The sequence below is a fragment of the Lutra lutra genome, chromosome 9, assembly GCF_902655055.1.
Source record: "Lutra lutra chromosome 9, mLutLut1.2, whole genome shotgun sequence".
Taxonomy (NCBI): domain Eukaryota; kingdom Metazoa; phylum Chordata; class Mammalia; order Carnivora; family Mustelidae; genus Lutra; species Lutra lutra.
Window position 1 is genome coordinate 40,438,605 of NC_062286.1, and position 25,388 is coordinate 40,463,992.

Consider the following 25,388-nt stretch of genomic DNA (forward strand, 5'->3'; position numbering starts at 1 on the left):
AAAGTAGCCGCCGACCTATTGGAATGCAGACAAACACCTGCACCAGGAAAGGGACCTTCAAACATTACAAAACTTTTTGGCCCTCTTCTCTCCTTTCACACAGGAATTCAGGGAAAAGAATCCTTTCCTCTTCCCAATGTCGTGGTGTGTTCTGCTGAGAACAGTCTCATGGACGCATCAGCTAGCTACCAAGTGAGTGTCAAATGGAGGATGTTGTGAAGTTGTTTCCCCAGCAAGTGTTTGTCCTTGGACACTCTTCTCCCCTCAGCCTTCTGCGCAAAGACTTCCCTTACACAGATACTGATGTCCATCCTTTCATGAGGAGAGATAGTGAGGTCTGCTGAGCGTCCAATGAAGGAAGCAGGACCTCCTGCTTGGGAATGTTCTCCCCCAGCATGTCTGTGAACCTCGAATTTATTTCCTACTCTTTCCTCTGAATGCAAGCATGGAACATCTCCGTTACAAGTGCAAATAATGGTCTGGGAGGAGAAACTAAAAGTTCATTACTAACCATTCACTCTTAGGTTCACTTAGCAGGGCCCCAAGGAAGGAAGAGTTTCCAGGATATAAATAATAATAAATGCTACTCACACTTTAGAGTAAATGAAAGATTTTCACACTCATTATCTTGATTCTCAAAGCAACACTTGAGGGCCTTATAGGATTATTATCTCCCTCCTATAGCTGAGGAATTTAAGACCCAGAGAGGTTAAGGGACTTGCCCCAAAATACACAGTGGTTGTTGTTGGCAGAAGTGAGACTCGCACTCAGGGCTCCCAATGTCCAGTTTGGGGCCCTCTCCTCTATGTGCACAGCAGGGAGGGGGCTGCGATGAACCAGGTGTGGGGCAGTATCCCAGGGTGAGGTGCAGCGGGGAGGATATCTGAGAGAGGACAAGACCCAGGGAGCTCCTTTGGGTATACCACCACAGACTAGGGTTGTAGCCACGGTCAGGCTCCCCTAAATTCCATGGATTGTCAAGACCTCTTCCGTCAGCTCTGGATGAGACAGAATAAACAGGAGAAGAGAATCATGGGCAATAAGTCCCAGGCCACCCATCAATCCGAAACCCAGCGCTCCATCCTAATTCTTTGCTCCCCTGGGGGAGCCTGACCTGGAGAGCCAACCTCCAGATTTCCTAAGAGGTAAGGTTTCTGTGTAAGAGCTTGGCCCCTTTGGAGAACCCTGTCCTGACAGCATGTGATCCCCCCACTTCAGCTCACAGTCCAAGGTCCCCAAGGTGCTCAGAGCTGGGAATTGACTCACCTATGGGTGAGCTCATGGTCAGTGGTAAACATGGAGGCTCTTCTTGGCATAGTGGCTGGAGGCTCTCTACAACAGACTTGCCTCCCAAGCTTGGGCCCTGGGCTGATGCTCACAGGAACTATGTCTGAAAAAAAGAGGACATGGTCATAACTCTGCATTCAAATGCCCAGATCCCAGATAAGCTGCTTCTTGAGGCCAAAACTACCCTTCCCGAAGGTCCCCACGGGAGATCCATGCACAGAGGAAAAACCCAGGAGAAGGGACAGTATATAATTCACAGGGGCTTTAACTTGACCTCAGATGCTGGAGATCAGGAAGACCTCCTTTATGTTTAAGGTCAACGTGCTCTTTGGAGCTGGACGCCTTCAGGAATTCAAAAAGCACTCTGAGCCCCACTCCCCTTCTATTCCCTCTCATGCACAAAGTGTTTGCACACTTACTCAGCAGTGTATAGGCCCAATGCTGCTCATCTAAGGACCTCAGCTGGAGGACCCAGAATGAAACCGGATGACTGTTTCCCCACCCCTTTCCAGCAGGGGAAGAATAAGAGATTGGAAGAGTCACCCTCAACTTGGGCCATACCTCTGACATACCATTTTAAAATAAATAATCATTAAAAATTAGCGGGATAGGAATTCATCTGTGACCCATTAGAACATCATCTCTCATGCTTTAATATTCTTTTTTTTTTAAGATTTTATTTATTTGTTTGACAGACAGAAATCACAAGTAGGCAGAGAGGCAGGCAGAGAGAGAGGAAGGGAAGCAGGCTCCCTGCTGAGCCGAGAGCCCGATGTGGGGCTCGATCCCAGGACCCTGAGATCATGACCTAAGCCAAAGGCAGAGGCTTTAACCCACTGAGCCACCCAGGCGCCCCTCATGCTTTAATATTCTTAATGACCTAATGAATGCAATTTAATTCAACATAGCACCATGAAGGGTTTGAGTCAGGCTCAGGGGTGGGTGCTGATCATTCATTCAAAGGGGTCAGGCATGATCATTCCAAGAAGGGATCATAGTGTAGTCAAGGAAACACATACACACAACTTGTTACCATTTGGGCCAGTGCTAAGGTAGAGCTATGGGAGACAGGGGAGGCAAAGATTATTTCTGGACAAAGGGAAAAAGTTTACACAGCAGGCTCATAGAGGAAGAGATGTTTGGGTCAGGGCTTTGGGCCTTTCCTGGGAAAGATTCATGATCAAAGGAGAGAACTGAAATGCAGGTGTGTCTGAACAAAGGTAGGGGCTCTGGGAGAGCTGATGCAAGCCATGTGTCAGTATTAGGTTGCGGGAGGAAGAAATAAGAGAGCTGAGATCCAGTTCGATCTGGGGCACAGTTTAAGAAAAAAGAGATTAGGACTGGGAAGACAGGGTAAGAGAAAGAGGATTAGAAAGAAGACTTGCAATATTGACCACTTGGACATTGTTATCAGAACTGACAATTCCTCCCCTGACGGAGCAGCATCCACCTAGAGAAAGGCATTGAATCAGGGAGGCCATTCCCAGCCCGGGCACTCATGGCGGCGAGGGGGGCACCTTGGATACGTGAGCTCCCTCCTGGGTCTCAGCTAGCAACTGTACAGAACAAGGAATGCATGCCTACCATTGGTGGTGTTTGATATCCCATCCCTCCTAGCAGGAAACAGATGGCACCCTGAAATGGGAAGTTCAAAAAGGCTGAGTAAGGGATTATTTATAAAGGGATGGACACAAAATGGAGCCAAGAAATGGTAAAATGCCAGGGACTTCGAATGTGTGGAGAGGCAAGGGGATAAAACTATTCACTGTGAGAGACGGCTGCCTGACTAGACCCACAGCCTTTGACAGAGAATGGAGCCCCACCAGCTGGGGTAGGGAAGCAGGCCCTGACCTCTAGCCCCTCTTCTATGCCTCTCAGAAGAACACACACAAAGGCAGAAGGCAAGGGAGCCGGGGGAGGCAGTCTGGGGAGGTCAGTTTACAGATGGAGTGGGGGAAGGAATGGTCCAGAAGTAGGCAACAGAGAATATCTCACACAGGTAGCAGACTGACAAATGCATTTGAATAGTTATATGTTTGTTCTAATGTGAAATAGAAGCAATGTAGCCACCAATCAAGGCCAGGAGTTCGTAGCTATTATTTCTTAGGACAAGGCAAGAGTGGATTTTTTTTTTTAAATTTTATGTATTTATTGGTTTGAGGAGACCAAATGAGTGCATGCAAAAGCAGGGGGAGGGGCAGAGGCAGGGAGAGGGACAAGCAGACCCCTCGCTAAGCAGGGGACCCTGAGATCATGACCTGAGCCAAATTCAGGTGTTTAACCAACTGGGTCATCCAGATGCCTCAAGAATGGGTCTCTAAATGTGAAAAGTTAGACAGTTGGAAGAAAAATATGAAGTGATAGTCTTGGTGGTACAAGAATATGGCAGAAGTCACAAAGATGGCCTTTGTAGAACTGAAATTTGGGAAATTCTGGGCTGGATGATAGGACTGTTTCCATTTCGGACTCTTTGTGTTTTTAAGTTCCTACATGTAGCTCTACTGAGTACAAAGAAAATGCTGGGAACTGTCACAGGGTATTTTCAGATCATTTCAATTCAGTAAAATGTTATAATCATGAGTAATCATGGAGAGATGACCACAGGACTCCCCAACATTCCACTACTCTCTTAAGATTGCTCTTCTCCTTCTTGAAGGTTAAAAAAATCAACAGTAATTTATCATAGTCTCCAGCTTGAAACAGCCCAAATGTCCAACCGGGGGATTTTATAAATCAGGGTATTTCCACACTATGTAACAATGGAAATGAACAAAGGGAGGCTGGAAGCAGCAACATAGGTGAAACTCCCAAATGCAATGTGAGTGAAAGGAACCAGACACAGGGAGTCTACACTTTAGGATTTCTTTAACACAAAGTTCAAAAACAGGCTGAACAAATCTAAGAGCTGGAAGTCAGAAGAGTGGCTACCATCACAGGAGAAAGGAGAGGGTAGTGCCCAGAAGGAGCCACAAAGCAGACTTTGGGAAGGTAGGCCATGTTCTGTTTTTGGACCTGTTTTTGACACAGTCTGTTCACTTAGAGATAATTCATTGAGCTTTGCACTGGTGATTTTGGAAGTTTTTGGTAGGTCTCCTACACTTAATTAAAAAAAAAGGCACATTATTTTAAGTGTATATAAAGTGGAAAAGCTATGATTTTTCCTTGTTGACTCTAGGATAATGATCACAAAGGATGAGTGCCCCTCTGGGATAAGCAGACGTGGTGACATGTTTCCATGACATCCAAGCTTGGTCATTTCTCTCATTTCTACCAACTCCTCTCTCTTACCTCCCTCAACTTTCATTGCTGGTAGAGCTCCTGCTATCTACAAACATTTCACAGGTGCCCACAGGATTGGCACAAGAGTGCCTATTGTTTTCTAAATCTGGTTGTGTCTGGTTGACCAGATGACTGACATTAGCTACTGTTGGTTTCCCTCCTGCTCCTAGGTGATAGTAGAAGAAACTCTAGACCTTATATGATACCAGGAAAATAGGTCAGGGGCCTCCTCCCTCATTGTTACCATTTACCTCTGTCTGGTTCTGTACATCTGTGGCTCCAGGGGCCAGAGACGCCTTCATCACACACAGACCAGCCATGGTCTCGACCACAAGACCTCCAGTTTCCTGCCCAGTTGTGGCATTTAGTGCTCAGTAATGGGCCATCTTCGGGCATTCCTATAGAAGGTTCTTTACCTCCTAGGACAGTTCAGGGGAACTGGGCATAGGTCTAAGCTTCTTTAGGAGGCCATCCACTAGAGGCTGGGCAAGGGTAATCCAAATCCCTAGGGTACGGCAACGCTGAGGAGCTGGAGGGACGAAAAAATACCTTCCATTCTTTGAGAACAAGACTTGGGGGAGGGAGAAGAAGGGAGCTAATTCTCACCAGGTTGTTTGCCCTACCCTCTGAAAGCCAGGCAGTGTGCTCTAACCTGTGGTGTGTTCAGAGAGGATAAGACCCCCAACTGTTAAAGACTTAACAGCCTTGTTGGTGATATGAGAGCATCCCTGAGTAAAGAAGCAAAACCAAACCTGACCAGGCAAGATAATTTTTGAAGAGGCAGCAGGGCTGGGACCAGCGTCACAGGCAGACCTTGCACATTCCACCAGATCAGTGTTTCCACATCATCACTTTTACCAGCCCAGGTGTCACAAACCCTCAGGCCCTCCATGTGAAAGTTCTGTCTCACCACACATGTTCATTTGTGATGCAATTTTCTCAAAAAAATTGAATCCATGGGTCTATTTTAAACACTGAGAACACCAAAACTGACCTAAACCTCCGATTATAGCTTCTCTGGAAAACGAAAGATCTGGCAACATGGGGAGCTCAACTTCCACATGGCAGCAGTAGAAAAGAGCTGAGCAGTGACTGACCCCTTTAGATAGGGCTTTCCGGCTTCGGAGTCCCCTCCTATCTGCGCACTTCCAACTGTCTCAAACCCAGCCTCCCTCACTCATGGATGCCACCTGCTTGGTCCTGTTCCCAGGCATTGCATCTTATCATTTTACAACAACAACAACAACAACAATAACAACAACAAGTCAATATCTTCCTCCTGCCACGAGAATAAAGTCCAAACACCCTCAGCTGGTAAACCTTTCAAGTTCTGGCCCCAGTCAAATCTCCCATTGCCCCCCTACAAATGCTTTTCTCCCAATCTTAGGGTGCTCGTGAATGATTTTCATGGTGTTATACATTCAGCTGGTTGTTTTTCTCAGAATCAAGCTTCACCTTTTAACTCTTTCCCTTGTGCCTTTGCTTCATACTCTTCTGGCATCTCAGACCTTCTGAGATCATTTTCTTCTCTCTAATGTACATCCCTTAGATGTTTCATTACTTAGGGTACGTCCATCAATTTTTGTTGTCAGAAAATGCCTTTATTTTGCCCTCAATCTTGCATTATGACTTGCTTATTTATTTATTTTTGAAGATTTATTTATTTTAGAGAGAGAAGAGAGACAGAGGTTATGAGTGAGAATGAGCAGGGGGAGGGGGAGGGAGAGAATCCCAAGCAGATTCCCTGCTGAGTGAAGAGCCTGACTGGGAGATATGGGGCCAGATCCCAGGATCCTGGGAACCTACGACCATTTTAAAAGGTTTTTGGTCACAAAGAGGGTATGAATTCCAGCCCCAAACTTGCATAAGGACAGGCTTCTGATTAGAAATTCTCAGGGGAAACTTTTGTTTTTCTTTTGCTTCCATTCTGAACTAAAATTTAGAATCTTGGGGCACCTGGGTGGCTCAGTTGGTTAAGTGTCAGCCTTCAGCTCAGGTCATGATCTCAGGAATCTGGGATCGAGCCCCGTTTTGGGCTCCCTGCTCAGTGGGGAGCTGCTTCTCCTTCTCCTTCTGCCCCTGCCCCGCTTGTGTGCTCTCTTTTTCAAATAAATAAATTAAAATAAAATAAAATCAGATATCTTAAGGCAAGTAATGGTCTATGGCATGTATGCCACTGCTTCCCTTGGGGAGCAAGGTCTAACAACATCTACTAAAATTTCTGTCTTTTGAAGGTTCTGGGTATTCATAAGGATTTCCAATCTACTCTCATATCCCACTTCAGTCTGAATTTGTTTTCTATTCCTTCTATCATTTGGCTCCTGCTCACTTCTCCTGCTTCACACTTCCTCATTGTTTCTGCCTCTGAGGGATTTCCTCCCATTCCTGCCAACTCAGCCTTACTGTATGTAAAAACAGGCTTTTCAGTTTCCCCGGCATCTTAGGGATTTTTGACAGGGTGGATTTCTCCAGAATCTACTCTTTCGTGTTTTTGGTAACAAGACACTCAACTTTTCTATCATTTTCCAGCAGTCTCCCAGAAGCTCACCCTGTATCCTCTTTCTAGATTGATCTTCCTCATCTTCTCCATTTGCTAAATCTTACTGTGGTGAGCAGAATTCTGAGATGTTGCCCCCAATCTCTAGCCTCTGATGGATGCACACTCTCTCCCAGTTACTCAATCGAATGCTAATTTACTGCTGCTGTGAAGACATTTTGCAGGTGTAATTAATGTCCTAAATCAGCTGATCTTAAAATAAAGGTATTACCTTTGTGAGTGGGTCTGACTTAGCCACATGGGGTTTTTAAAAGCAGAAAGTTATGTCCGATTGGTAGTAGAAGAAAAAGTCACATAGCTGTGCTCTGGCTAGCCTGGAAAAATGCAACCATCTACCTTGCCAACTTTCTATGGAGCCATGGGGCAAGAACCCCTGGGCTGCCCTGAGGAGCTGAGGGTGGTCCTTGGCCCACAGCTTGCAAAACAACCCCAGGGACTTCACTCCTGTAACAGCAAGAAAGTAAATTGTGCCAGAACCCGGTGAACTTGAGTGAGTACCCTAAGCCCACCTGAGACTGGCAGTCCTGGCCAACACTTGATTTCTGTCATGTGAGGCCCTAGGCAGAGAATTCGGTTACACTGGACCTGGACTTAAACTGTGAGACAGTGTATTTGTGCTGTTTTAATCTGCTAAATTTGTGGAGATTTTTGACACAGCAATAGAAAATAAATACAGGCCCAAACTGATATACTACCAATATACCCACCTCATCCTTCAAAGCCAGAGTCAATTGTCCTTGAGCAGCTCTGAGGCAGTTCCAGCCACGACGCCCCTCCCCCACCCCAATGGCCACACCACTACGCCAGCTTGTGAATAGCCCTTCTGTTATATCTCACAGTGTTACTGGTTTTGCTTGTTCATTTTTTTTTTAAGATTTTATTTATTTATTTGACAGAGAGAGATCACAAGTAGGCAGAGAGGCAGGCAGAGAGAGAGGGGGAAGCAGGCTCCCTGCTGACAGAGAGCCTGATGTGGGGCTCGATCCCAGGACCCTGAGATCATGACCTGAGCCGAAGGCAGAGGCTTTAACCCGCTGAGCCACCCAGGCGCCCCTGTTCATTTGTTTTAAAGTGTCTTTCTCTTCAGTTAGACCCATTGACCTTTCGGGAAAGGACTGTGCTTTGGTGAACTCTGGTGTTTGATGGCCTGGGTTCTAATCCTGACTTTGCTACTTCTTAGCCATGTGACCTTTGGCAGTTTATTGATGTCCCTAAGTTTCGCAAGTATGGGGATAAAAGAAGACCTATTGCAAGGGGTGGGCGGGTTGTGAAGATAAAATGAGATCATTTTTATATAGCACTTAGCATCATACCTGGCCTATACCAGGCCCTTGGGAAATGTTTGTGCAGTGAATATATAGGTGGAGGAAGAATGGAACGGTAGCCTGCAGATGTGCCCGAATATGGAGCCCGCCTGCAACTTCTAGAAGGATTCAGTCTGTGCGCAACTGTTTCCTCAATCCAAGCCTCCCTCTGTCAACAGACAGCCTTCCCTTGATGTTTCCCTCCTTTGTTTTACTCCTGCTTTTTCCCCCGTGATTGGTCACAGGAAACATTCCTAGAAAAACCTCAAGGGATTGACTTCCTTTGTGCTTTAGGGCAGCAGACGGCCTGTGTTCTGTTGGCTGCAGCTGTGCTCCAGCCCTTGGGGACCAAGGGAGGGACAGCATCTCAGGAGCAGGAGGATGGGAGTTGAATAGGAGGTGAAGCTGGCCAGGAGAAAAATACAAAGACAACACCTGGGTGGGAAACCCGACAACAAGGCGATGGTAGAGGGTGAGGGATGGTTGTCTCCCCCTCCCCCCTACCTCCCACAAAGCCTCAGTCTACAGCTTCCTTCCCGCCTTTCCTTCTGGCCACCTACAGGATAGTCACAACAGCATCACCCCTAACAGCTTCGAAGATGCCAGGCCCTAGGGAAGGCACAGCTTCTGTCTTGGTGTCAGATGAGAGCCATTTGGCAGGCGAAAAGAAACAGGCCATCTGGAAAAGCCTCTGAGACCTCAGTAATTGGAACCAATGACTCCCTTCAGTTTTATTTATTGTAAAAAACAACATTATAGCAACATGAAAGGACATCTCTTACAAAGGGAAAAAAGATTACTCATGATCCTACCACCCTAACACCACAACTGTTTTCTTTTTCCAAGTTCTCTTCTCGTTTTTGGCCACATGATAGAAGTTTGCATATAATCTGTGTCCTATTTTTTTGTTTTCTCTTAATGTGGTATTTCAAGCCTTTTCTAGTGTTGACCTACTCTTCACATTGGTCTCTCTCTCTTTCTCAACTGTAAATATTCCAGCCACTTTGAGGCATAATTAATGATTCCTTAACCCTTGGGGATTCTTGCTCATCCCCTCGAATCTTTGAGGTTGGCTCTTGGCAAAGCTGTAAATGAAGGGAAGTTTGTCTTCCGGGCCTATTGGCAACCTTTACAGATCTTCTTTCCTGCTAGCAATTTTAGCCCGAGACGTCTCTTGCCATATCCTGATGCCAGTCTGCTCTCTAAGCCTGTGAGCTTCTCAAGGGCTATTAAAAAATAATAATATAGTTCTATTTCTTTCCTTAAAAGAGCAGTGCATGCTCATGTTTTCCAATTTGAGAAATACAAAACAGCAAAAGAAAATAAAAATCTGCTATAACTTTGCTCGGCAAGATCATATGCCACTGTTCCTTATTGTTCTCACAAGTATTTTTGGCACTTTTGACCCCAGTTGTCTGTGTTAGGTCCCCTTCCTGTGTTAGGTCCCAGTTTTCTTTGTTAGGTCCAGAGTTAGGTCCCTGCTCTGCTTTCCAGCTTCCTTTCAGAAGCTAACTTACATTGATGATATGATGAAAAAGCTGAATGAATAAACCCTAGAAAGTATACTATCCTGAGGCCTTAGGCCCCAATTGGGGTAAAAATATTCAAAAACAGGTACACAAAACATCAAGAGGGTGCCTGAAATTGCCTAGTTTAACCCACAGTAGACTCCATTGACTCATAAAACTGGATTGTATAGAGGCAGGATGGGCTACAGGGCTGGTTTGATCTAGTGGCTCAAAAACGTCATAAAGGGTATGGTTTCTTTCTAACTTCCCTCTCTGCTTCCCTCAGCATTATTCTCTTCTAAGGTAAGCTCCTCTTGTAGTCTAAAATGACTGCCTTATCAGTAGCTTCTGGGGTACTTACTGACTAACTCCTGTCTAGCTGGAGATGAGAGCATCTCTCTCCCACCGCCCCATGAATCTGAGATTTCCTCTCACTGGATCAGTCTGGTTCCTATGGCCACCCATGAATCAATCCTAGTGGTAAGGAGGATGGGATGACTCTGAGTGGTTTAGACCAGCAGGTCTCAATCTCTAGTCTTAGGATGCTTTACACTCCTAAAAATTACAGAGGATCCCAAAGAATCTTTTTAATGGAGGTTTAATCTATTGATATTTGCCAAATTAGAAATTATATTTATTAAAATTAATAAAAGAGGGGCACCTGGGTGGCTCAGTCAGTTAAGTAGCTGCCTTCAGCTCAGGTCATGATCCCAGAGTCCTGGGATCTCTGCTTGGTGGGGAATCTGCTTCTCCCTCTCCCTGTGCCTCTGCCCCCCACCACCCCCCACTCATTCTCTCTTTCACTCACTCTCTCTCTCAAGTAAATAAAATATTTTAAAAAATAAATTAAGTCATCATAAAAATAATAAATTTACATGCTATAACAAGTTAATTAAGAAATAACTATGTTTTAAAAGGCATTAATATCCCCTCCAAAATAACTATGTTTTCCAAAACAAAAAGATGGTGAGAAAAATGGCTTTTTTTTTTCTTTACTTTTTAATTTGCAAGTCTCTTTAAATCTGGTTTAATAGAAGACAGCTGGATTTTCATATCTCCTTCTGTATTCAATCTGTTGCAAATTGTTTTGGTTCAAGTACAGGAAGAAAATCTGCTTCACATCCATATGTAATTGGAAAGGAGGGTATTTTAATAGCTTTTTAGGATAATTGTGGCTATTCTTCTTTGGTACTATACCAAAACTCTTCAAGAGGTCATATCTTCAAGGCTTGTTGCACTGTGGAATCTGAAACCTTATCTATAAACTTTTCACACTGTTAAAAGTCCATTGTCTGCCTTGCATTTAAAATTCATCTTTAACCCATCTGTGATTTTGTAACATCAGGCATTAGCCATCTGGAAAACCCTGATTCACTGAGTAAGTGCAGGTCTTCCAAGCGTTGGCGCATCATCCATGATCCATTATCCCCAAATCATATATTTGTTAACATCACCATCAGTCCCATCAGAAAAGTCCTTAAATATTGAGAAGCTGTCCCATGGTGATGCAAAATCTTCCAACATTCTACATTTCTTTTGAAAGCTGGAATTTTTTCATCATTGGCAACTAACAGCCCATTGTTTTCCTTGGAGAGACAGGCTCACCTAATTGTCAAGAAAATGTCTACTAAATAACTGTAATTTGTCAGTTGCTTTCTCAAGTAAAAATGGTGTTCCATGACCCCCACCCTTCACAAAACCAGCTGGTACAGCTTGCAGTCACATGAGAACTTTCCCCTGGACAACCACCTTGCTTCAGTCCCCAGCAGGACAGTTTTATGGGCATTGTCCACTTTGCATATAAAATATTAAAAAGATATGTGCTTAAGGGTTGAGATTTCAATAAATTAAGTAATATTTACTGCTCCATCAAGAACATTCTTAAACCAAATAGCATTTTTTTTAATTAAAAAAAATTTTTTTTACCATGAGTGTAGTGGTGAAGGATATTAGTGTGATATTAGTGCCCCGATGTGTGAAGGCACCAGTATTTTGCACACCTTTACCTTTGCACCATCAATGAGAAAGGTAACTTATATCTTAGATCATAAGGAACTAATTTTGACTTCAGAGATTCCCTGAAAGGTCCTCAGGGACCCGTAGGGCTCCAAGGACCATACCTTGAGAACCTCTGACCTAGACCCATCAAAGCTCACTCATACAGTTAAGAGTGGGGCAAATTTACCTAAACCATATGTTGCATCAAAGTGGGGGAGAGGGAGCAGATACTGGGGACAACCACAATGTCTGCTGTCGGAATGACCTAAGTAATGAACATAAGGAGCTAAATAAAGAATTACAAAATCATGGTAGCTGTCCCAGATTTACAAACAGTCTGGCCACTTTGCTAGCCAGGGTCCTGAGCTTTTCTGAGACGAGCCACTGACCTGAAGAGATTCCAGGTAAGGCTTTGAGAGCTAGCGGCTGATCTTAATCTACAGTTGGTAGGATCTCTATCTCAATGCAGAGCACTAGCTTAGGACAACTCTGCAGCTAGGAAAAAAGATGTTTCAGGTCAGGGGCTTGTCTTGTTGCACAAGTCAGCTTCTCTTCCCACCCAATGTGAAGGGGGTGAACGAGGTAGTGGGTGCAGTGTAAGCTTAACAGCCATCCCGTTAGGCTGGGACAGGAGGCAGATTCAAGCTCCCTTTCTTTCTCACACCCACCTTATACCCACTCTTCCAAGCCAGGGCACCTGGATCTTTATGTCAGCCATAATGCTGTCATGGCATTTTACCAACAAGGAGTATCTATTTGGGAGAAAGGGAAAGAGAAGCTGGGGCAAAGAGAGGTAAAGAGTATCTGATCAAGCCGTCTGGCCTTGGGCTGGTCTCCAGGAGAAGTGGTGAGGTGTTCAGCATTCTCCCTGAAGCTGTCACTGACTGCCCCCCCCAACCCCCACCCTCCCTCCCCAGCAGCTGCTCTGCCTGGCCAGCCTTGGCCAATCTACTGGATTTAGATCTCTGTGACAGCTTTTCCTCCAATATATTCAAAATGCTCCCATGTCCTCACCTTAGAATGACCTAAAAAACATTTTTATGGCAAAATCTCTTTGGAAAGTATGACAGCAGGGTCTCCCCACCCTCACCCTTTCCTTTTCAAGATTTCCCTTTCTGACCTTTGTTACCCAGGTACCACATTTTTTCCAGCGCCCCGGCCCCCACCAGGGAAAGAACACAGACATTTCCAAACCCCGTTGGGAGCTGTGCAAACCCTTTACAAACTGTTGCAAAAAAGAGTGACAAAACTCTCAGTTGACTTAAATACATTTGACTCAGTGTCTAGGATCTTCCTTTTTAAACCGGAACCGGTATCACTGATACCGGTGATCACGTGATTCTATCTGTTCACCTGAAAGGAAATTCTGAAGGCAGACCAATTTCACCGAGCTCACTGAGGAGTCAACAAGTGCTAAAGCACAGAAATGTTGCAGGCACACTATACACATTCTGCTGTGTTAAAGAAATAACATATCAGTGCTTTAAACTCCTTTTCATTCTTGAATTTGGGGATTCACTAATATTTATGCCTTAAAAATATGTATGACATTTCCTCTCCAGAATCAAGGGAGACTCCTGAGGTATGGAAAGCGGCTCTCCAAGAGCACGTTGGTGATCTTCTCTGCCACCAAATGGCTCAGTGATTTAGGGTAACTCACTTGTGCTCTCTGGGCCTCAATAACCCAACTGTGAGACTAGTGGGTAATCGGCACTATTTTCTTCTTCTTGGACACGTGGAACAATAAAAAGATGTTTTGCAAGTCCCCAGACACACGCCCAGGCTGCCCTGGTGTAGTTCTCAAGGGTCTCATGGCCCCAGGAATTCTGAACCCTGGTGGGCCTGGGGTGTTGTACTGGCAAGTGAAGCACGTGACTACATAAAGCCCCTCCATCCACCGGCTCCGCAAGTACCAGTCCTAAGCGCAGTAAAAGCCTACAACCAGCCCAGCTGTACCTTTTGTTCCTTCATCAGCTAACCGCACGCAGACTTCCAGTGACCTGTGGGTGCTCGATACCCTGGCTCCTCCCAGCCTACCCTCGGGGTTCTCCAGCTACGCTGGGTGGAGGGGTCGCGCGTCCCGGGGGCGGGCCCGCCGCGGGACCCCCTCGCGAATTCGGATTGGTCTCTCCTGTCCTCGTGACTCCAGGCCCCGCCCCACGTCCCTCCTCCGCATCCGTGCGGGGGAGCGGACGGTCCGGCGCTGAATGGGCGCGAGCGCGGCGCCGGGGACGGGCGGGGGCGCGGGGCCCGGGACTGGTGGCCGGCCGGCGCCCCCTCCCTAGCATGCGGACGAAGGCGGCGGGCGGCGCGGAGCGGCGTCCCCTGCAGCTGCGAACAGAGTCGGTGGCGGCGGCACCTGCCGGCCGAGGTAAGTGGCGCAGCCCCCTCCTCGGCGTAGCGGGGCCCGCGGGCTGGGGGCGGCGGCGGCGGCGGCGATCAGTCCCTGCCCCTACCTCGCTGGCCCGGCGGCTCCGCCTCGGCCCCCGCGGGCAGCGCCTAGGGCACGGCGCCCCTAGACGCGCCTCGCGGGGTCGCGGGCTGAGAATCGTGGTCTCGGGCCCCGTGGACGGGGCGGGGGGCGCCGCGCCAGCGTGGACGTGGTTAGAGGCACAGGGGTGAACCTCCAGGCTGTCGGGTCCAGCCGCAGTGGTCCTTTCTCCCCCGGCTTCCCGCAGCGGCTCGGAGTTTAATTCATTGCTGGAAGCTTCCTAGCCGGCGGAGCAGAGTTAACTCATTATCCTGGAACGGGATTGGGGGACCCTTTGCAGGGTAATTAGCAGGTTCCCAAACTGCTCATTGCATCCTTCGGAACGGCACGATGTAGGTAGAAATTCGGCAGTGACCTTCCTTGCCCCCTCTCTGCAGCCCTACGGAAGAGGCACGTTTTGGTGACCCTTTGCTTTCCTCTGAATTGTAGGTGACTTGACGTGGGCATGCATTCATTATACGCGGTTAGTGTGTAAGTAACATAAGGTTTTCCTAGGGCATCTCTCAGAGGAACCGGGCGAATAGGGAGAGGCGGGATTTTGTCCCTGCTCCACAAGAGCTGGGTGACCTTGGCCGACACTGGTCCCCAGGTGGGGCTCTATCTCCTGGTCTCTACTGGGAGGCTTGAGCTGCTGATGGCTGTGGTCCCTTCCAGGCCTCTGGATCAGTGGTTCTGACTGAAGAATGTGTTGGCCAGTGAAGAGAGGGTCCTGCAGATCAGGAGATAACTTGGAAAAATGAATTTGATATCCTCATGTCTTAATTCGTGTTCGTGGCCTTTGCTTAATTAGGTATTGTTCTTCTAAAAGAGAAAATAGTTTCATGTGCTGCGTTTAATCTGGCACCCTTTGGTTGCCTGCTTGTGGTGCCAAGCAGGGAGCTGGGTGCTGGGGTTTGGAAGAGGAAGGAGACTCATCTCTGGCCCTCTGGTGTTTAGCCTCCCTCTCCTCTTGATTTATAACTGCTAATCCTCTTCTGTAGTGGGCTGCATGTCCTGAAACTGGAAGAGAAATCCGTCTGTTGAGTAAAGGAGCACAGACTCAAAAACACCATCCGTTGTGGTTTCACTTGTGTAATCTGGAGAGTTTGACAGCTTAGAAAAATGTCTTACATTTCTAGTCTTAGAGCTAGGATCACCTAAATTCTAACCAGTGCTTGCTTGGACAGGAGATGCCTGTGAGCTGCCAGAGCCCCATAACCAGGATGTCACGAGTATTTTTTCGTGTCTGTCCATTATGTGCGTGCTGCTGTTTTTGTAAAATGAAATGAACCTTAGTTATGATGTATAGCCATTTCTTCCTCAGGCCAGAAAAGAAATGGGTGAGATGAGGAAGCATAAGGGGGTTAATGGAAGAGTGAGAGGGCCAACAGGCGTAAATTCCAAAAACTCAACGTTTATGACTACGTATTTTGAAAATGCTTATGATTTTGGCACAAACTGCCAAGTTAGCCCCATGCTATTTGGCAGCAGTGGGGAAAATGTATCTAGCAGGTTGGCTCTGGGGAGGGGAACAGACAATAAAAAGAGGTTCAGAGTTCTCTGTGGGATTCCATCCAGGTGCTGGGGGGGCGGTGGGCAGAGGAGTGTGTCTTGGAGCCAGCAGTTCCTGGGAGAAGGATCGAGGCTCATCTTCCACACCCTTCTAGCTCCTGAGGAACAATTTAATCTGAACTGCCTATGGAGGGTTGAGATCATTCCCAGAGGGCATGCTCTGTGTCTTTAGTCTAGCTGCGCAGTGTTGGCAGAATAAAACAGCTGGGAAGATACACAATGATGGTACAAACTTTCCAACTGCCCAGAAAGGAAAAGCTAGGGCTGGATCAGCGTGAATGACCTGAGTTAGCAAAGGCATTCAAAATGGGGAGGGGGCCACAAGTCACCAGCCTGGTGTGGGAAGAAACCATAAATATGGTGCTGACAGGTGGGCCTCCCAAGGAGAGAGACTTTAAGCACACATGCTGGGGGGTGGGGAGTGGGGGGAGCAAGGAAGTTGTGCATGGGAGTGAGAGACAAATGAGATTAGAGGAGTCCAAGGACACTCCCAGGCTTGTCTTATCTAGCAAGCTAGCTTGCTTGCTTCTTTCTTTCTTTCTCTGGCATACACAGTAGAAAAGTAGACATACTGTAAGTGTACTGTTCACAAATGTTCTCCAAACTGAACACAGCCCTGCACTCAGATCAAGAAGCAGGAGCTCCCTGTGTGCTCCCTGCGGATCCCTACCTCCCCAAGGATCCTGCAGTGTCTGGGAGAACATCTTCCCTCATGAGTTAGGTTTCTGGTACTCACTCATGGTGCTGCCTCTCGTTGTAGTGTGCTCACTCTTGTTGCTGATTCCAGCCATTGGGTGAATAATAGATCACATATTTATCCGTGCACTGTTGATGGACATTTGGGCAGTTTCCAGCATTTGGCTATCGTACATAATGCTGTTATGACTGGTGGCTGTTCTCGTACCTATCTTTGATATGTATATGTATGCATTTCTGATGGGCGTACGGTCAGTGTGTAATAAAGGGGCCGTGGGCGTGTGTACTCAGCTTTGGGAGCTGCAGGCAAAGCTATTTTATTCCAATTTTTGAATAATTACATTGTTACTAGCATAGTGATCAATATAGTTATTAAATGGTAGTTAGTGTTTACTTTTTATTAGTATAGGGTTAGTAATACTTCTCTTAGCTGATGGATGGAACATTGACTTTTCACTAAGGAGAGAGGCAGGAGTCCCGCCAGGAGTCATGATCCGTTTCTACTTGGCTATGGCCCATGTCCCATATGCTCATGGCAAGTGCAGTTACCTCTATGCCCCAGTCTCCCAAGTCAGGCAGCAGGACAGGCGGAGCTGAGGGGAAAACAAAAGCAACGTTGTCAGGGAAGAGTTTCTCTGGCAAAAGTGCTTTACCATATCTCAGCTCTCAGCCTTCTTGCTGCAAACACTTCTGAGAACCTCTTCTCCCTCTGCTTTTGTACTGTCATACTTTCTGTACTTGTTTCTACTTCTCTGATCTGCCTTCTCTGTACTCCTGGATTTCTGCTAAGAATTCCCCCACATCCTAAAGGAAAAGCATATTTCTTGGTTAGTCTTTTGAGGCCATGCAAGACAGTTTTGTTTTCTTCTTCTGGCATGAAGAAAATATCCAGGATTAAGTTATTGGATGGTTCGCCAACTCCTAAAACCTACAAATCCTTCTCCTTTTCCCTTCAAGTTTTTAGTATCTGGAATCATTATAGTTAAGTATCATATGATATGATTAATTCAAAGAGAGAAATTTGGTAAAAAATAACAAATGAAAAAGCTCTACGTTAGTGGAATAATCGTTCTGCCTTTTGAACATTAAGGCTGTTTTTAATACTGTCATGTTCATATTTAAAGGCTTAAATGTATTGAGTTCAGAGCAGAAGTAGTTGTTCTATTATATGTGTATAGTTCCTTCTTCCCTGCCCGCTTTTTCTCATGTTCTGCTTTTTCATCCTTTTCTGTCTTGTTTTTCATCTCCTTTCTGCTTTTCACAAACATCTTGGTCTCATTTCCTATCTAAACTCCAGCAGCAAGAGAGGAAGACAGAGTATGGTACTTCAGCAGGGCTGATAACACTCTCTTCTCTTTGCTTATTATTTTCTACAGTCAAGTCCTTAGTCTTCCAGGACTTGGTTGGTGTGAGCTCCTTGCTTATCCTTTCTCTAGACCAGTGCTGTCCAGTGAGAAGATAACCCAAGCCATACATAATTAAAAATTTTCTAGTAGCTACATTTAAAAAATTAAAAAGAAACAGGTACATCAGAGTTTCAATTTCTGAATAACATAAGAACTTCTAAACTCTTATGCACCTGATAACACAGCTTCAAACTATGTAAGTGAAAAGTAACAGAAGGATAAAAAAAGTTGACAAATCTGCCAGCATACTGCGAGATTTTAACATACATCTTTGAGTAACTGATAGAACAAGCTGACTGAAAATAAATAAGGGATTATTCCAGCAAACAATACACTTGATCACACTGATTATATAGAAAACAGGAAGTGAAGATTATACTTTGAGTATATACCTGGTCATGAAGTAAATCCTAACATATTTAAAAGAATCAGTATCATACAAAGTTCTCTGAACATAGTGCAACTAAATTATATCCATTTTGAAAGATACTTTGAAAAATTTGAAAATTTGAATTTGAAAATATTTAAATTTGAAAGATAAGTAATAATAATAAACATATATGTCAAAACCTGTGGGATGAATTGTACACTTAAAAAAAACTTGTGAAGAAAAAAAACTTGTGAGGTGCAACTGACTTGGTTTTTAGGGGAAATGTACAGTCTTAATTGCTCATATTAACATGAAAAACAGCAAAAAGTAATGATTTAATTAGCTAAATTAAGAAGTTAGGAACATAGCTGTTAAAATAGATCCAATGAGGGGTGGTCTAGGTGGCTCAGTTGGGGATATCAAGAGTCAGACGCTTAACCGATCAAGCCACCCAGGCACCCCATGAAATTAATTTTAATAAAATATTTTAGTTAACCCAATATGTCCACTATATTATGAAATCAATATACAAATTTTAGTGAGGAATTTTACATTCTTCTGTTCAAACTCAGTCTTCAAAGCCCGGTATGAATCTCACTTACATAGAGCACATCTAAATTTGGTTTGGCCACATATGAAGTACTTCACGGCCACATGTGGCTAGTGGTAACTGCATTGGACGGCACAGCTCTGCATCTTTGCCTGTAAACATTGAGATGATTTGTCTTGATAAAGGGGACAGTCAGAGCTCATTCTGGTGGTGGGGTTCAGGTGCCTGCCAAGCAAATCTAGGATCAGAGGAATCTAGCAGTGTTTTTTGGTTGGCAAAGAGGCAGTGGGCTCTTTGTGAAAATCCTCTTGTTAAACTCAACCCCTCCCAATGGACCCACATGCTACAACACATAGATAGGACAGGAAAAAAGATAAATGCTGTACCGACTCCCTTTATCCTCACCTGTTCCAGACATGTTTTATGTATGTGTGTCATGTTTTGTATATCTATGTCATTTTATATATTTATGTATGTCAGCTCAATTTTCACAAAAGCCATGTGAGTTTGGTGTCATTATTATTCCCATTGTACAAATGAGGATTTTGAGGCTCAGAGAAGTTAAGAAACTGTAGGGGACAGAGCCTAGAGGAAGGGTCTAGGGGGCATTCTGACTCAGGCAGTCTGCCCTGGAGGTGGTGAGGAGGCACCAGCAACCCTCCCGCTTGAGAACAGCTCCTGTCGAAGTTCTTGAGAAGGTCACCTGTGGTGGCTGAGATGGCTCTGTTCCCAGTACAGGCTGGTGCATTCCCCCGGACACCATCATCACTCCCCTGAGTCTCCACAGCAGCCTCCTAACTGGTCTCAGGGCACAGGAGGACTTCCCCATCTCCAGTCTGACCTCAAGAGAGCTCCCTCCAAAATCCAATCCCAGTTCACTCCCTGCCCCCCACCCCTCCCTGTTGCTCCTTTTATCTCAGGATAAAATTCCAACCTGCCTCGGCATGGCCTGCTTCTTTTTTTCCAGCTTCTCTTGGCACATTATTCCCTCCTAGGCTGGACCTTCAGAAACTCCCTGCCAAGTTTTCCCCTCGGTACCCGCCCAGGTGACCCCTGTCTGCCCATGTCTACCGAGACCTATTCCTTCCTTCCTGGGAGGGCCTTTTCTAACCCTTTCCCAGACATACATCCCTCCCCAAATCTAAAACATCTTGTAATGCAGCCTTCCTGTCCCATGCAGGATAAATTTGAAAGAAAAACTGTGGAAATAATGACTGTGGTGGTCGATCTGCTTGTCTGAGTTTCGTTTTGCTAGTTGCTGTAGCCCCAGGCCCATATTCCCAGCCTGACGGAAACTGGTTATGTGAGTGGCAGTGGGCCTCCTTAGGGGCCTGCCCAAATAATGGCTTCCCAAATATTTGGAGCAGAGAGTAAAAGGGATGTGTATGGGGCATAAAAGGAAATTTTCTGTTTTAACCCTGTCCCTTACAGACCTGAATATGTGTTGTTGGGGTTAAGAGTTCAAACATATTTCACTCGTTCTGAGCTTAAAGGGGCCCAGATAAAACTTTCCTTCCCCTTCTATAGGATTTTTTCCTCTCCTTCAGTCTCAAAACTGCCCAGGCCTGCCAGACTCCAGGTTCCAGTTGTGGTCCCTCCAGTCCCTTTTCTAGGGTCATTACCGCCTTCTGATTTGGGTTTTACGGGACTAGTCTCCTTCTTCTAGGACTATGAGTCTTATCAAATCCTGGATAACTGCGTAAACTGTCTTCACCTTCCCTTCCCTTCAGGTCTGGTTTGGCGATGTCACTTTTGTAATGCCAGGATGCAGGAACCCAACCCTTTTGTGTGTGTGTGTGTGTGTGTGTGTGTGTGGTGGGGAGAGGATCCTGGTTCTTTTAGGGCTCGCACACACACTTTCCCATCATCTCATACCCTGCGTTTCCCCTTTTACTCAGGTTTGGGGGAAGGTCTCCATGTTGGAGCCTGTCTATGTCAGGTCCCAGAGTCGCTTTTGTTAATTGTCAATTCTACAGATTTTCATTTTCCCTGATTTATTACTCATTCCGCCCAACTACCTGTATTTTCTTTAAATCAAGAGAGAAATCTTCTGGTAAAAAGGTAGCTTCTAGTGGGCCTGGATGGCTTAGTCGATTAAGTCAGGTCATGAGCCCAGGCTCCCTGCTCTGCAGGGGGTCTGCTTCTCCCTCTCTCTCCGCCCTTCTCCCTGACCCCCACTGGTGCTCTCTCTTGTGCTCTTTCTCTCAGATAAATAAAATCTTTAAAAAAGAAAAGAAAAAGAAAAAAAGGTAGCTTCTAGGTTTTGCTCTGTTTGTGGTATTCATGGGGTCACCCCAGGCTTGTTCTCCAGGAACATGTTCCGCAAGTATAATTTGCTGCCACAGGCCCCCCCGCTCCCCCCGCTGGAGAGCTATTATGTAAGGTGTTTTCTCAGAGCTTGGAGGGACCCAGAAAGGAGGGCGGTTCTTTGAGCAGTTTTCCTCAGTTTACTCCAGTGTCCTGTCCCATTCCCTCTGGCCTCCTCTGAGGGGTACCCTCACCCCTGTCATTCAACCATCCCAGAGAATGGTGGCACCATGGGGTGCCCTCCTGCATGGGCTTTGCTTTCTTTCCTTCCCCTTCCTGGCCTGAGTTTGTTAACGCAGGCCAGATCTCAGCTGGCCGGGCGCTAGAGGAGCCCCTGCTGGCTTGGTCACCACGTTCCTTCCTCCATGTCTCGTGATCAGCCTCCTTCTCACTGCACCTGCTCTGGCTAGGCTTCCCCAGCTCCCCCAGCTGCAGTGACCTCCATGACCCCTCTCTTGATCACCCTCTCCTCTTGGCCTCCTTCCTTTCAGTGGGAGCTGGGCGCCCCCTCTCCAGAACTGCTTAGGGCCGCCGGTGCCACCTCCTCTGGGGCCAGTTGGGAGGGCCTGGTTCCTTCTCAGCCACATCTTCTGCCACTCTCACCAGTCTGTGATTGGGCTGGAGCCTGTCTCTCTGGGCATTTTGGCATGGCTTTCCTTCCCTCTGGAATGCCTCTTCCTCTCTTCTGTCTCTGAAGTCTTGCTCATCCTTTAGGGACTCATTTGCCCATCATCTCCTCAGGAAAGCCTCCCTGCTGTCTGCGAGGGAAGTGACAGTTCCTGGGTGGCCCTCTGTCATGGCGCTGTTTGGTATTTGGCATGTGAAGGGATTTTCGCTTTTCCTGGCTGGATTATTCATTTAAAGAAGAAAGGGGCCGTGCCGTATTTATCTTTATATTCCCAGTACCTGGTGCCTTATTAAATGTTTATTTAAAGGATTATTAGGGAAATAGAGCAAATTATCCCACGGTATGCACCAGCCCCCCGCAACTGGGCTCTGTAGAAGAATTAAGCCCTCCTCCTCTAAGGCAGCCATCATGGATAATGAATTAACTTCTCTTCTGTGCTTCTGGAATGATTCTAGTTATAGGCCATCCTTGGGAGAATTGAGAAAATAGCTTTTCACATCCTTTTCTGTTGGGCCTAATTCTCTAGTGGAGCCCAGCTTGAAGAAGGCTGGTGTGGACAGCTTGATCCCAGCCCTGATAAAAATATATGTTACCAAGAGCAAAGACTGACAGAAGATAGACCTGAATGTTAAGAGTGGGTATTACCGGGTTGTGGTATGATAACCAGGATATGATTTCAAAATGTTCTTTCCACTGTCAAAGAATTTCTGAAGTTTCTCACTTTGTGATAATACAGCTATAAAAAAATACTTCTTAAATAAGCCAAGTCGGAGTACCTAAGCCTGACTGTGGCTCATCTAAGGCAGTAGAGAGTTGGGGTGTTTGTTTTCAAATATACCTTCCTGCACCATGCCATGGCATGTCACAAGTCACCGGGCTGAGTCCCCAGCATTGCCCCCGGAGAATTGGGCCCCAGGGTGGGGATGACTCCAGCCATCAACTCTCTGGACATGGGTGTCTCTTTTGACCACAATGGGACACCTTGTGAATTGAAAGGCTGAGTTTCCAGCAGGTGTGGCTCACCATGAAAGAAACTAGCATGCTCATGGATGCTCAGGGATACTCTCAAAAGTAAATCTAGTGGTGTTTTTGTTTTTTCTCCTTAATTGCTAGGAATGAACCTAAGCCAGAGTTATTTGAATTAAGTCTCACATGCTAATTCTTTCTCCGAATCATTCCTTCAACCAACCCTAGTTTTTTCCCTGAAGTTTGACCTTGTTTGTCCTCACATAGGATTTTATCCTTATTGGGGCAAGAATCCACCTGTGGGTGCTGAACTAGGTATTTGATGAGAAAGGGGATATTTACTTTGTCTAAGTATCATCCATCAAGTTACTTAGTAATTACCAAGGAAAAAATAGTAGCTTTACAGTGGAGAAACCTGCCTTCCACCACTTCAACCAGTAGATCAAATTTAACATCACCAGCAGCAGGACAGATCAGCATTATTGCCTCATGAGAAAAGGCATCGAGAGGAGCCCAGCATTAGTCTGTGATATTTTGTCCCAAAATGTATAACTTGAGTCTAAACATGAAGAAGTAGGCAAATCTCCACTGATGGACATCCTATAAAAGAACTGGGCTGTACTTTTCAAAAAATGCCAAGGTCATGAAAAATAAAGCAACTGTTTCAGGTTAAGGGGGGTTGAAAAGATATGACAGTTGAATGGCAACATGTGATCCTTTTTGTTCCAAAACCATTATTGGAACTACTCAAGAAATTTGTATCAGGTCTCTTCTGGTATTGAAGCAACAGTTCCCTGATTTTTATCATTATGTTGTGGTTGTGTAAGGGAATATCCCTGTCTTTAGGAAATACTAAAATATTGGGGGGGGGGGGCTGAGGAATATGTCGTTTTCCACTACTTTCAAACAGTTAAAAAGGTAATGTGCATATTCTCTTGTATAATAAAGAATGACAGAGCAAATGTAGTAGGTTGTTAACAGTTGGGGAGTCTGGGTGAAAGGTGTATAGGAATTTTTTGTACTGTTCTTGCCATCTTTCTGTCAGTTTGAGGTTATGTCGAAAAATAGAGCTTAACACCTCAGAAGCCCACAGGTTGTCGTGCTGTGGCCAGTCTAGCAACAGAGAGCACATGGGGGCTTTTCAGGGGGTCCCCCCTTTCCTGGTCAATAGTGAAGACATTTCGTGTAACACTGAACTCTCTTTGCCATTGGGTTGGCTCTCCCTGGCATCGGCAGAAAATGGGATGGCAGAGCATTAATGGTGCAGCTTTGCCTGATGGAAAGGTTTCTTTCTTCCGCCGTCTGATGCTGCTCCTGTTCTAGAGACTTTGCTCCCGCTGGCTGTCCTCGGATAGCTCTGATCCCCACGTTTGCTTGGTTTAGACTTTGGTCCTGCTTCCACCCCCACCCCACCTACAGCTGTCCTGCAAAAGAGGCTTCGCAGGCAGACTGTAGCTTCAGAAATATATTTCAACACAGTGGAGAGTGTTGATGCGTGAGCTCAGCACACTTCACCAAGATGCTCCGGTCGAGTGCTTGCCAGCAAAGAAGGCACCAGGCCCTCGGATGGTGTGCCTTACCCAAAGCCTTGGCATCAGCACATTAAAGGTGGTCCTCCCTCCTGCCTTGGCAGACCCTCAGGTTAGATGATCTGGCAGAAATCCTGCATTTACTATGTTCTGCGTGAGGGGGGGTCCTTTCCCACCCCCACTGCCTTTTATGCTGTTTAGGGCAACCTTCTCTGCTGTGGCTGGAGTCTCTCCTGGGGGGCAAGGGTGGCGGGGGCAGTTCTTGGATTCCAAAGGGGAGCTCTGAGTTAGGGCCTAAGGAAGGTGTGTGGTGGGTCTGTGTATCAGAATTTGCAGAGAGGAGTTCCTGGGAAACCATCCAGAGCCAGGGAACAAACCATGATAAGAACACCGAAGCTTCTATTCCTCCTTGCTGTTTGTCCTCCTTGCTCCCCTTTCCCAGAATTTCCTGTCCCCCAGCCCCCACTCCATTTTCTCCACACTGTGTCCCCCCCCAACTTTCTCTTTCCCTTTTTATTATTTTTTTCAATCCATCTCCCTCCACTTATTCCAGTTTCCTATTTCTCTTTTGCAAATGGTCATCATGTAGGAGTGTCCATTGAATCAGCTAAGTTTTATGTTTCCTGTTCTTACTTTAAAAGTAGGTGAGACTCATAAATCCTAGTGGAAGAAGAAGCAGTAGAAATGTTCTCCTCCAACCCTGCTTTTTACGTATTAGCAAGCAACCTACAAGGGGTGACTTGGCCATTATCAAACTGCCAAACTGTTGACTCTTTTATCTCTTTCCTCTCTTCCTAAAAAACAAAACAAAACAGATCCAGCTGCCCCTTTTATTTCCCATGGAGGTGGGTGGGACAGTCATTTGACTTTATCTCTGTTCCCCAGCGCACACACACACACACACACACACCGATTCCCATCCCTGTTCTCCCTGCATCAGACGTGCTTTGGACACTTCACA

At 46.0% G+C, this 25,388-nt stretch overlaps 1 protein-coding gene and 1 long non-coding RNA gene across 5 annotated transcripts in view; one reads left to right on the top strand and one right to left on the bottom strand.

The window, feature by feature from the left end:
• The window catches only part of LOC125108485 (uncharacterized), a 69,503-nt gene extending 55,461 nt beyond the window's left edge, over positions 1–14,042 (bottom strand). The window contains exons 1-2 of one of the 2 annotated variants that reach the window (XR_007129926.1): positions 13,890–14,042; positions 1,267–1,390 (exon numbers count right to left, since the gene is read on the bottom strand). This is a non-coding gene — a long non-coding RNA (uncharacterized LOC125108485). The remainder of the gene's footprint in view (positions 1–1,266; positions 1,391–13,889) is intronic. The other variant, XR_007129925.1, reaches the window with a different exon arrangement.
• Positions 14,043–14,101: 59 nt separating this feature from the next.
• Positions 14,102–25,388, top strand: part of ST3GAL5 (ST3 beta-galactoside alpha-2,3-sialyltransferase 5) — a 50,956-nt gene continuing 39,669 nt past the window's right edge. Inside the window, exons 1-2 of one of the 3 annotated variants that reach the window (XM_047744348.1) lie at positions 14,102–14,304; positions 14,854–14,895. In XM_047744348.1, coding sequence (XP_047600304.1) covers positions 14,220–14,304; positions 14,854–14,895 — 127 coding nt within the window. In that variant the 5' untranslated portion in view covers positions 14,102–14,219. Of the gene's footprint in view, positions 14,305–14,801; positions 14,896–25,388 lie in introns of all 3 variants that reach the window. The other 2 variants (XM_047744350.1, XM_047744349.1) reach the window with 2 other exon arrangements.